General features: G+C 44.0%; 1 protein-coding gene across 1 annotated transcript; it reads right to left on the bottom strand.

Annotated features, from left to right (window-relative positions):
• Positions 1 to 8,645: 8,645 nt before the first annotated feature.
• Positions 8,646 to 12,699, bottom strand: LOC128404809 (beta-1,3-galactosyltransferase 1-like). The gene is made up of 2 exons (XM_053370753.1): positions 12,549 to 12,699; positions 8,646 to 10,100 (listed from the first exon to the last, which is right to left on the bottom strand). Exon 2 carries the CDS (start codon positions 10,020 to 10,022, stop codon positions 8,922 to 8,924), a length of 1,101 nt encoding a protein of 366 aa, XP_053226728.1. The 5' UTR covers positions 10,023 to 10,100; positions 12,549 to 12,699; the 3' UTR covers positions 8,646 to 8,921.
• Between the last annotated feature and the right edge of the window lie 548 nt (positions 12,700 to 13,247).

Genomic DNA, 13,247 nt, shown 5'->3' on the forward strand with positions numbered 1-13,247 from the left:
GTTGTATATCAAAGGGATAGGCTTACCTCGCTCCGCACCCCCAATATTTTATTCAAGTTGGCATCCCCGCCCCCTTGGTCACCCTAATATGAGATCCAAATGTCGCCTCCATTCTCCTTCCTGCCCTCACACATTAGACTGGTCCTGTTTGTCGTAGCCCAGCGTTGCCAAGGTGAGAGAACTTTTGTTTGTCCTGTGGAAGACTCTATGGCATCAAGCTGGAATACTGTAATAGAGGATAAGTTACTTAGCAACCAAGGAAGCATTAGGGCAATCTGATTTAACTAAGGTTAGATCACCCCACATGCTTGACATGAGTGCTCCTCACCAAAATTGTAATGTTTTAGACCAGTGTTTCCCAAACTTGGGTCTCCAGCTGTTTTGGACTACATCTCCCATCAATCCCTGGCCACTGGTCCTGCTAGCTAGGGATGATGGGTGTTGTAGAGGCTTGCTGGTTTAGAGGCTTGTTGTGGGCAATACATAGCCCCATGCCTAGTATCCTCCACAAATTTGTGGGGTCCGATTATCACGCTTGGGGTGGATGTGATTGCAGAATGAAGCGCTGGAAGGGATCTGGAGAAACATTTGTTCCAGGAAAGATGCCACCAAGGGGTTCTGCAACCTCCCATCTACACTGAAGTAAAAAGCCCCCAGTGTTGTAACCTTTTCTCATAGGGAAGTCGCTCCAATTCCTTGCTCATTTGGGTTGTCCGTTTCTGATTCCCTCCCCGCCCCCAGGTCTGCAGTATGCTTTATACTGAGAGTCCTGCACTGCAGGGGGTTGGACTAGATGACTCTTGGGGTCCCTTCCAACTCTACGATTCTGTGAGATGAGGCAACCAGTACTGTACGCAGCATCCAAGTGGTTGTTGCAACAGAAATTTGTATAACAATATTATGATATTCACATTTTAGTTTTCATCCCCTTTCCAAATAATGATCCACAACATTGAATTCTTTTGTTTCACTGTTGGATCTAAGTATTCCAGTTTGTCTTTATTTTTTAAAAAACACAAAAATCCCTTCCTGCAAACCGTAAGATTCTATTGTTCAGAGAAAAATAACAGGCCACCCCAATCTCTGAGTCCAGGGATCTGGGCATGCTTTACACAGGGTCTATGCTCCCTTTTGGACAATTATTTATTAACGTATATATGCAACTTGAGTCTACATTGGAGGGATTCCCAGCATTCACATCTCAGGAGGCGCTTGATTGCTTGCTACAGAGGCGCAGCACTGGATTCAGCGGCAGCCAAACAGTCCTGTGTCTCTTCGAAAACAGCTTGAAGAAAACAATTCTGCATCAGCCTACATCATCCAAGCTGGAACCCTCAACCTTTTCTTTTCCTGCCCACTAACAAGCATAAGCTGGGGAAACCCCACTCCACTCTGTCAATTGATGACTTCCCTGATGCGTTGAAGACTGGGCTTAAGGGCTTATCTCCCCAGGATGCCCAGGTCCAGAAAAACCAGGTTGGCCCACATTTTTACACGGCTGAATAAAATGTCTGTCAGCTCATCTTAATTCTCAAAAGTACTGATCAAACACTGAAATATACTCTGAGTCGAGAGTGGATTTCATGCTCTTTATTCAGCTTATAATGGTGAAGAGGAATGAAAGTTTCCCCAAAGTATCTGCTTTATCTACATTATTTACACAATGGGCTGCACGTGATTGGCTAATTCCCGAATTCTCCTGTAGGCCAATCAGGTTGTGGATTCACTTCCATCTAGAGCTGGATTGGGTGGCTCCTGCAGACCAATCATACTGCTGCATTGTTCTAGGACCAATCAGGCTGCTTCATTTTGTATCCTATTGTTCTAGGACCAATCAGACTGCTGCATTTTGGATACTATTCAACTCAGTACATAACTAAAACCATCACTAAAGAATCTAGAGGGGATCAGGGCACCACAACCCCATAACATCAACCTCTTCCTGAAGCACACATCTGACCCAGATGTGCCGACGGAAAGGAAATGTACTGTCGTAAACAAAAATTGCCCTTTTTCCTTTATGGGGTATCCAAGAGCCCATAGAGAGTCCTTACATAGGTTCCCTATTGGTAGGAGAAAATAACATAGGCCAACAAGAGAATATTGAGAAGCAAAGCAGCTAGTAGGCCTGATCTTTATCAAACTGTTGCAACAGGGTCCTCACTCACTACACACAGGAGGGAGGAGGAACCCACAACAATGGCGCGCAAGGCCTTATATAGACATTTTGAAATTGCCACCCTGTAGATCAAGACCACCCCCAGAAACATCATACATACATCACAGAAGGGGTGTAACCTAAGACTACCCCTCAGATACATCATATCTACATCACAGAAAAGGCGGTCTAAAACAGAAATTTGAATGTTGTTTTTCTCCTGTCCTTGTTTATCTCCTGTCTGGCAGGTTACTTGGTTGGATACCCTGGGGAGCCTGGCCAGTCTTTTGTAATGATAAATACTTAGTAATGATAAATACTTAATTCCTGAGTCAGGTCACAGGCTCACCCTATTCAAACAAGAGACATACCCTTAAGACAGGATTTGTGAAGGAAAAGACAATGGGGAGGCTTTTCCATTTTCCTTTGACCTTGCAGAGAAAACATTTGGTCAGTTTGGGACAGTTTGGGAATCAAAAATAGTTCCAGGTCGGTCTTCCTGTGCTGATCTATGTACTTGCTTGGTTGGTACGCTCATGAACATTTAACATATATCTAAGACCTAAAAATTCCTAACACAGTACACAACTTTCCTGTAAAAAGAAAATGTAAGTAGAGGCATTTAGAACAAATCAAAGCAGATCATAATACAATACTTTTAGCCCCACGCAGCAATTTCCAGTCCCTCGTGAATTCCCCAGGCTTCCTCCTTCCTCCTCCTTTGTGCATAGTTCAGTCAGAGCTGCATCTCAAAGGTGGATTTCAAACACACTAACAGTTACCAGAGCAATTCTTTTTTTAAAATCGCAATAGTGTTTTAAAAAATAGTTAAAAAATATAAACATGCAAAAAAGCACTGTGCTACAAAATCCATTGCTAAGACCAGCAGGAAAAGTAAAAGAGTCTCAGATAACAGACTCAAACCTCTGCCCTGCTCCACCGGGGGGCAGCTGCTTGCATGGTCTTCTGTCCTGGGGCCTCCACAGAGCTCCTTGTCTTGGTATCGTCACAAATTTCTCGGTCCAAGTAAATTAATCTTCCTGGACCTCATCTGTTTTGCTTTGGCCTCCCCTCTGGTTGTGGGTCAGAAGCTCTAAACTCGCACCCCAGTTCTGAAACAATCTCTGCAGCCACATCAAGACACAATTCCAGGATCAAATCTGCTTTCTCACTAGCACACCCTCCAACATTTCTCTATTGTAAACAAAGACGTGATGTCCTATTCCATAATAATCATTTTATTATTTATACCCTGCCCGTCTGACTGGGTTGACCCAGCCACTCTGGGCAGCTTCCAGCATATATAAAAACATAATAAAACAAACATTTATAAACTTCCACATACTGGGCTGCCTTCAAATGTCTCCTAAAGGTTGTACTGTATAGTTACTTATCTCCTTGGCTCGGGGGTCACATAACTCCACACCCTCCAATATTTCTTCGATGAAGATAGGGACGTCCTAAGGAAAAGCATGACATTCCGGGATCAAATAAAAAACCGGGACGGCTTCTGTAAATCTGGGACTGTCCCTGGAAAATAAGGACACTTGGAGGGGCTGCTGGGGGTCCTCTCCATCTTTCTACATCCTGGCCCAGTCCATCCACAGCCCCAAACCACAGATCAGAGTCCTGCCCCCAGTCCCTTTCAGGGGGCACCTTCTTCCGAGTCAATTGGCCCAGACCCCCCTTCTCTCTCTCTCTCTCTCTCTCTCTCTCTCTCTCTCTCTCTCTCTCTCTCCTTAATCCCAACTTATGTGAAGCGCTTCATGGGACCCAACCAAGGCAGGTAACCCTCCCACAGACCAATTCAAGGACATTTGAAGTTCATTTTTTATAAATACCATATTAGATTAATGTCTGGTTAACTAAAACAACAATTTCCGCCTTTTTAAAATATACACAGTATCTTCTTGTTGTTGATCTCTTTTGCTTTCGACATGGGTATTATTTCTTGTTTCTTCTTTTTTGTGTCTTCTCTTACTCTGTGCACTTGTAATTAAAAACAAATACAGTTTTCCATCAGGCTATGTCACCCAAGCTGAAACCCCTAAACCTTTTCTTTCCCTGCCAAATAACGCACATATATTGAGGAGGAGCCTCACCCCCCCCTTTCACCCAGGCTTAGCGCTATTGATGACTTCTCTGATGAGTTGATCACTGGATTTAACAGCTTGACTCCCAGGAATGCGCTGACAATACATGGGGAACAAGGAAGAACAAGAGCCAAAATGTTTGAGAAAGGAAATCTTACTGACCATATGATTAGCTACAAATGCTTTCCAAATTTACTCCAGTATGCTACTGGTGCAGGCATTCAGATATTATCATAAAAGTATCTCTAAGCTTCTTTTTCTAATAGCAAGGATTTGCTTAACTCAGAATGCCTTCCCCTTGTCATTATCCACATCATGGGTAGGCAAACTAAGGCTCAGGGGCCGGATCCGGCCCAATTGCCTTCTAAATCTGGCCCGTGGACGGTCTGGGAATCAGCGTGTTTTTACTTGAGTAGAACATGTCCTTTTATTTCAAATGCATCTCTGGGTTATTTGTGGGGCATAGGAAGTTGTTCTTTTTCTCTTTTTTTCAAAATATAGTCCGGCCCTCCACAAGGTCTGAGGGACGTGGACCGGCCCCTTGCTGAAAAAGTTTGCTGACCCCTGATCCACATCCTCCTAGCTATGGGGGCCAAGATGCTGGTCCATCTCTCCATCCACAGTAAAAGTGGAACTGGAGGAGTCCAAATACCTGGCTTACATTTTGCTTGCATCAGGCTACCGACCCAATCAACAACACCAAAAACCTTCACTTGCCAACAGGAAAAGGATATTCAAAAAGGTGGCTCTGTTTGTTCTGTAGCAGCAAATTTACATTGGCCTATTTAGAAATTCTTGTAGCTGGTTGATGTAATCTTGGCATTTATTATTTTCCTTGTTCTCCACCCCCACCCCAAATACCTTATGTGAAATCTTGCCTGGAGAACTTAAACACTTGCCACTTGGGTAGTATTTGGGTTTGTCCCAAATAAAAGTTTTCCTGAACTGAGGATTCTGACATTTTTACTGTGTATTTCCCTGTTTAGGGAAGTTCTTAATGTCTGATGTTTTATTGTGTTTTTAAAATTCTGTTGAGAGCCGCCCAGAGTGGCTGGGGAAACCCAGTCAGATGGGTGGGGTATAAATAATAAATTATTATTATATAATGTTATTATTATTTTATAATCGTTTCTTTTATGATTTTGTTGGCATGGATGGCCCTTGCAAGGGCCTAAAACATGATGCTTCAATTAAGAGGATCAACAACAATGTTTTAATTCTATCAGTGTTGGATTGTCTTTTAATGATTGTGGTTCTCTCCCCCCCCCCCATGTTTTCAGCTGCCTTATTTTTATCTGTAACCTTTTGTTGGCTTCTCTCGGTGCTGCACAGGCTGGGGCAACCCTTCCCAGGCCAGTTTGGACAGTGTGGCATCTTCCAAGGATGGGGAATTGCTTATAACACAAGCATCTGTCAGAAGAGAAAGAGTGCACATTTCTGGAGCCTCAAGATGCAAGGATTCCCAGCCCAGACTGCAAACCCATTACCATGGGTGGGGGTGGGGGGGAGTGATGCTAAATTGTAGCTCATATAGATGTATGTAGGTGCCTCCTGTCCAGCTCTTGTGAGATGTGCTGTTCTGCAGAATGGAGAAAGATTGTGCAGTTAAATGAGGACCTGAAGCTTGAGATACAGAGAGATTTGTGCTTGCCTATGAGACTTGCTTTCTCAAGAACAAACAACCCCTGAGTTCCTTGTGCATAATAGACTGCATGGAGGAACCGTTGGTGAAAGGCTGGTGAAACTGATCCCGGGGCACAGTAGAAGACAGGGCTGCCGCTTTACAGGCCCAAAATATAGAGGTCTACTTGACACCCACGCTGCCATGGCATGCTGTAAATGCAGTTCACAGCTGTTTCTGATGAGCGTTCTCAGAATTTTCCTCCCAAAAGGTTCATGTGTGTTCTTACTAACAAAAATCAGCAACGTGTGTTATGGTTTTTTGGGCAACGCCAATAACTGGCAGAATCCGAAAGAAGTTTCAGTAAGTGAAAATGTTGTTGGAGACTCACGATTTCATTATATCGGTGACCTGGAACATATTCCCACCCGGAGTCTATTCTGGGGTGGCCTCAGGGTATACAAGAAACCTGGCAAGTGGCTTTCTTATATATTACGAGCTAATAAAACACTTCTCAGATTGCATCATTGTAATCACAGCATTATTTTAGACTACTTTTCTCCCACTTAGCGGCCCGCAAAGCAACTTACAATAAAGAAACACAAACAATACTAAAAAAAAGAGATATAGATATATAAATAAATCAGTTTAATAAAATCATAATAAAACAAAAGACATAGTTTATATGAATTAAATAGGGAACAACAGAGTTTTTCCTACACAGGCATTTAAATCTCTGGCCAAAATTATAAGACAAGTGAAAAAGGCATTCAGTCAAAAAAAACCAAGTCTGCTCTTGGGATCCCCAGCGTAGCTCCAAGGGCACTACAAGGCCCATTAAGACCCCCCTGCCCCTACCAATTTTTAACAACGAACTAGGGTCTTTTGGTTTAGGGGAGGGTTGGCTGATACATGCTGCCTGCTTTTTAATGTTTTTTATTTGTTTTGCTGGATGTAGGTGTTTTAGGGTTGGGGGGAGGTTCTGGGCATTCCCAGTTTTACTTCTGTGAAGTGGGTTCAGTGGAGCATAAAAAATTTTTGGACTTGTATAATGATACTTCAGTTACTTTTTCTGAATCCTATTCCCTGGTTTAGGATTCACATTTTCCTTCCTTTTCATCCTTATCTCCCTCTTCCCTCCTTGTTCATTCCCCTTGAATGAGTGCAATCCAAACTCCTCAGAGCCCTTCTACAAGTTCCTAGATGCGTTTCAAATGCATGGGTCAGACTAGAAATAGGGATGATGAAAGTCGAAGCTCATATTAGTCTAACATCGATATATAAGTGGCTAACTCTGAAACTGCTCCCCCAAGGAATAGCCCCATTGATTCTGAGCGACCAGTTTCAGTCTGGCTGAAGTTTAAGCAGTCTTAAACACTCCTCAGAAACTGGGCCTTGCTCCCCAAACCCTCATAACTATTGGCCTGGGCCAAGCTAGATCCATGGTTAGGCAAAGAATCATGGACATAGAGAGACAACAGGACTGTGCAACGGTCCCCAATTATTAAATCATAGAAAACGGGAGATACGTAGCCACTCCAGCAACATATCTCTATTGCATCACATCCAGAAACGCAAGAAGGGCTTTCACTCTTGCTAGAAGCTCAGCATTGCCTTCACCTGTTCTGGAAGGCTCCTATAGAAGAGTCCCATATGCACAGAGACTTTGCGCCTGCCCATTAGGGGAAATAGAAAGCCCCGAACATATATTTTTTAGATGTCCTTTTTATGATGAGATTCGTAGAGACACCATTGACCTTTTGCTGAAGAGGCTTGCCGATCTTTCAGACAAGTCAAAACTTAATTCTCTCCTCTTAGGCAAAGATCACAAGACGACCTGGCTGGTAGCCAGATTCTGCGCTCAGATCTGTAGGCACAGATCATCCTCTAGAATAATATAGCTTACAAGGGAAAAGCTGAAGCCGCCCTTTGGGGCGCCTCAGGGTCAGTTTTTATGGTAGCCCAAATCTCCGTTGTACATGTGTATGTATATATCTCAATTTTAACTCATGAGCTATTGCTGCAATCTGCTCTAATTGTATATTTTATCTTTATGAATGCTGTTTTTATTGTTTTTATTTATTATAAATTATCAATCTATCAACATCTCATCCTTCAAAGAGAACAGGGGATGGTTGTGTTAACGTCTTTATGGTGATTCATGTATAAATAATGCTGCGTTGTGTGTTGGGAGAAGCTTTCTGAAAACACAGTGTGTATGTGTGTGTGTGTGTGTGTGTGTGTGTGTGTTTATATATATGAAAAAGCAACAGAAGATGGCAAATAAGTCTTTTGCACAACTGGCAACAACCTAAAGAGGCATATCCTATGTGGAGTATGGCTTCCTACTGTGGAGGAAACTTCTAATGATCTGCTTGAAATTATTCTGAAGATGACCAGCCTGCATTTCAATATGTTGGAATAGGTGAACTCTGCATTGCCCTAGTGTAGGGTTTGCGGACACAAAAATTGTTGAGCTTTTTTTGGTTGCCATATTTCAAGAGGTAAACATGCAGAACATGTATATATATATTAAAACCCAAAATCCCGAACAATTGCTTTAAAATGTATAATTCCCCCTGGATGGGCATGTGGGACTCCAAAAAGAGGATATTTCTGGGAAATCCTGGATATATGGCAACCCTATGCCTAGTGCCACACCTGCATGGCCGAAGGGTTGCTCTCTTCCAGTAGGTGAGGTGGTGGCTGTGATGATCTCAAAACCCTGAGGTTGTCAATTTGGCGCATTAGTAGCACAATGGTCAGTTATGGGCAGCTGCAGAGATTCTACGGGGAGGAGAGCTGTATGAATGGCAACAAACCACACGGCACGATGAGCATGTTATGTGGGGCCAGCTTGCTTCTGAGGGCATAAATACCGATTTTGACAAGCACAGAATCTCCCTTCTTCTCTGAGCCATCCTTCACTTTCCTCATTGCAATTTGTTGGCATGGATTTGTCCATTGTACAGGAACATGCCCGCATGTTGCCAGTCCTCTATGCCAACTTCTCCACAAGAGGCTGTGTGTCTGTTCACCTCCCTCCCTTTTAACTCTTGCAAGTCTGGTTCTGGTCCTGAAACCCAGGCCAAATCTGCAGCAGCTCCTCCGGCCCGTAGTGATGCACCACCACCACCTTGGAGAACTTGCACTTCTCATACTTGACTTTGTACACGTTGAACAGACCCCCGGGGCTGTTTGTCACGCTGATGCCCAGCTCATACAGGCAGATTCCCATGAAGACATCTTCCATGTTAATGACCCTGATGGTCTTTGCTACCTGATAGATCTTCTTGGCCAGATCCCCAGAGAACACATACCCTGGGCCTGCGCAGAAGGGCGGGTAGGTCTCATTGGGGTACACCTCCCGTGGCACATACCACTTGTAGGCCTTTTCACGCACTGGCTTTGAATTCCTGTAGATGTACCCTGTCATGTAGTTCTTCTTGGGTGGCAGGTGAGGCTGCAGCAGCTGGGACACCATGTAGTTCACATTGAGAAAGATGTCACTGTCTGCCTTCACCACGTATGTGGCATTGGGGCAGAACTTGCTTATCCACTCCATGCCCATCAGAGTCTTCAGGGTAAGGTTGTTGTAGGTATCCAGGAAGTCCTGCTGAATAATGTCTTTGTGGATGGAACTCTCCTCTTCCACAAGGTCCTGGAGCAAGTATCCAAATTTTGGGTGGACACCCGTCAGAAAGAGACGAAGAATGGAAACCCCAGGCACTGAGCTCTCGTTGCCCCACGTCTGCCGGATGGCCTGCCTTGTGGCAAAATCCTGGGGCTCAGTTATCACCAGCAGGATCAAGAAAGGGCTCCTCTCCCAGCATTTTTTTGGCTCATTGAGAAGGAAATTATAATCAGTGGAATAGACAACCTCCAAGGGATGCCGCTTGGCCACTGGTGGTGGTGGTGAAATCAGACCAGAGGGCTTGGTCTCCTTTGTCCTCTCCAGCGCAGATTCCCATTCAAATACCATGGCACTTTTACGATCGCCTGCGAAATTTGGGCTGCCCTTGAGCTTGATGTTGTGCGGTGAGAAAAGCGTCTCGAGAGACTCCCATTTGTTCTTCGCAACAATTAGGAAAAGTAAAATAGAGCAGAAGAGGACCACACTGAACAAATTCTGCAGCTTGGTCATGAGCATCTTCCTGGCACCTTCACCTGCAGACTATGTGGGTGGGGGAGAGATCCTGGCCAGCTCTGTCCCGTTTCCAAAGGCAACCTGCAAAAGAGAAGCCCAGTGAAAGGGAGATGAATTCTGTTCTGTTCTCTCTCTCTCTCTCTGTGTGTGTGTGTGTGTTTGTGTGCGTGCACACAAGGGGAGCTTTGGGGATCAGGCTGGGCGCACATAGAATCAGTCTGCCAACTGTCGACACACTCAAGACCTGCTAATAACACCTGCCTTCTTGCCCTTGCAATCTGTTTCTGGAAGGAAAATATGCACTCTCGGGGATTGGCATTATTCACTCAACCCATCTATTTACAGATGCATTGGAATCCAAATAAAGTGTTATATGAGTTTATGGGTGTCAGACTCCTGAATTCCTGGATCCAGTAAGTGTTAAAGGAAAACAAAGGGAAGGGGCTCTGTCTGAGACAGCAAATGGGTGGGGCCCCTCCCCCAGCCTCCCCCAGCCTCCCCCAGCTAGAAAGACAAAGTTAAAGTTTTGGGGGACTGTGGTGTGAACTAGAGGAAAAGCTGCAGGCTGGAAAGGCACAGAGGCAGAGCATGATGTTTGGTTTCTGCTGGGATCCACAGCTGTGGCTACGGGAGAAACAATAACTTATTGAGGTGATTATGCTGGGATCCTCTCCATCATAGGCTCAGGTTGTATATATGTATGTGTCAATTAACCAAATAAAGACCACGCAGTCTCCACTGTGCCTCACTTCCAAAAGGAAATACAAACTCTGGGTAAAGTGCCCAGCTGGGTGTGTGCCAGGGTGTCTGGTAAGCTGAAAAGCTTGCACTGATGGAACAATTGCCATTGTGCTACATGGAATTCCTCCCTGTATTTCCAAATTAGGCCAAATTATTACTATTACTATTACTATTACTATTACTATTACTATTCCTGTACAATTGTTATCCTGACATACACCTTCTTGGTGGGAAAAGGACCATTCTTAATTTTACTCGCACTGGCAAAGCCTGAAAGTGTATTAACATAGTGGTTCTACCATCCTTGTCCTGGTGGAGCCCCTATGTTGGTGGCTCAAAGGGGTGGAGGGGGAGACATGGTGGAGTTGGCGCAAAGCTCAGTCATGGAGTTACATTTGCTCAGAGCTTTCTCCCTCCCCCTGCCTTGTTGGCATAAAGCTGCAAAAGGTCGGGTACCCGTTAGAACGTTCACTTTAAAATCAATGGGCTGCTCTCCTCTCCATCTCAGGACAGGAGTCCAAATAGTAATAGTTCAATCAAAACCCCACCTCTTTCCCTTTTCTATTTCGTTAATATCCACCCTGAAGAGAAGAATTCTGATGAACTTAGAAGCTTGCTCATTACTTTCAATCCATCTTAATAAAGGAGCTTTGCTGCTATCGCTCTTTGGGTTTTATCTTGTGGGCCGCCATGGACCAATAGGTGTGTCTGTATTGCTTTCAGATTCACAGTGATTAATATGTTCCCTTCTCTAGTTCTGTTATTCATGTTACAGTGGTACCTCGCAAGACGAAATTAATTCGTTCTGCGAGTTTTTTCGTCTTGCGAATTTTTTGTCTTGCGAAGCACGGATTCCCTGGGTATTAACGGTTTTAAGAAAAAGGAAACAAACTTGCAAGACATTTTCGTCTTGCGAAGCAAGCCCATAGGGAAATTTGTCTTGCGAAGCAACTCAAAAAACGAAAAACTCTTTCGTCTTGCGAGTTTTTCGTCTTACGAGGCATTCGTCTTGCGAGGTACCACTGTATTTGTTTAAAAGGTTGGTTTTTTTGCAGCTCGATAAACTGGAGACTCTCCTCTTGCTTCAAGAACTTGTTAACCCTATTGTTAAATATAGTTTTTGATAAACTACTTATAGGTCTTAATTACTTGCGAGCATTTTGCTGAGATTCTTTGCTGCCCTTGCCCTTCTCCAGACTTCATTCTTGGCTCCAGTACAGATTGAGCTGACTTGCCTTTTCTGCTTCTGCACCAGAAGAAGCAACAGCTTTCTGCTGAATATGGAGAAATGGTCCAGGCACACCTGCGCTTTCTTTCGGGCAGTTCGGGCGGCTTTTCTTTCTTGCAATTTTGCCAAAAAGCTCAAAAAAAAAAACTTCCCCTCAACAAAAACTCAACAACTTTTCCCTCCCCCCAAAATTCAACAACTGTCCCCCCGCCCCCAAAGCCACTTCAGCAACTTTTGTGTCTTGATTTTCACTGTTTGAAATATGGCAACCTTAGACTAGGTCTCCTCCAGGGACAGTATAAAAACACAAGGGGCTGCCATATGAGAGACAGAGTGATCAGCCCCCAGCACACTCACCCGCATACATCTCCTTGTCACCTTTGGTGACCAAGCAAATGGTTAAATAAATACAAGCCTGCTCTATGAAACACCTTTGCCATCATTTATTTCAAGGAAATCTCATTCAGTGCTCCAGGTATTTGTTCTCTCCATCCTTGAGGGACCTCTTAGTGGTGCCTTTCTACCCCTCTCCCATTCTCTTCTCTCAGGTGAGCACTTACCTGCCTGAGGTGCTGTTCACTCAAGGTCACCAGCTGCCTTTGACAGAATACTCCAGCTGCATGTCAGCTGCAATTTACCTTTCCCTGGGAGGGTGTGGCATAAGAGGAAGGGACAACACCTACGTCATCCAGCTAAAACAGAAGGGAGGGAGCAGGGACTCTGCTTCCAGGAGAGTCTTTTTTCCAGGACCATTGAGGCACCTGGAAGGACTCACCACCTGCATGCCAATCCCATGCTGAATCACTCACACACACACACCAAAAAAGAAGAACAGCCCCTCAGAACCCAAAGCCAAACACAAGAACAAGATGAAAGGGATAGATTTATTTTATATAAATGTATTTTATATAAATGATTATTTTATATAAATTATATACATTTCCCAATGGGTGTTAATACAATGCATACCCTCCGTCATTTCTCCAAATAGGGATGCCCTGTTCATTCATTCATTCATTCATTCATTCATTCATTCATTCATTTTATTATTATTATTATTACTACTACTATTACTATTCTATTTATACCCTGCTCTGCGTGGTTTCCAACATATAATAATAAAACATTGAACATTAAAAAAACTTCCTACTTCCGGGTCTCTGCAACATGGCAGGCGGACCATGAATCTAACAGCTATGTCAGATTTGGCTTTGCGGAGTGAAGGGGAAGAGTGCGAGGGTAATGCGCCTCCCCCCAAA

Source organism: Podarcis raffonei, chromosome 17, assembly GCF_027172205.1.
Source record: "Podarcis raffonei isolate rPodRaf1 chromosome 17, rPodRaf1.pri, whole genome shotgun sequence".
NCBI classification, from domain to species: domain Eukaryota; kingdom Metazoa; phylum Chordata; class Lepidosauria; order Squamata; family Lacertidae; genus Podarcis; species Podarcis raffonei.

Bases quoted from the DNA above. Each gene is read 5' to 3' on its own strand.
- LOC128404809 (XM_053370753.1), bottom strand. From the start codon at position 10,022: ATGCTCATGACCAAGCTGCAGAATTTGTTCAGTGTGGTCCTCTTCTGC.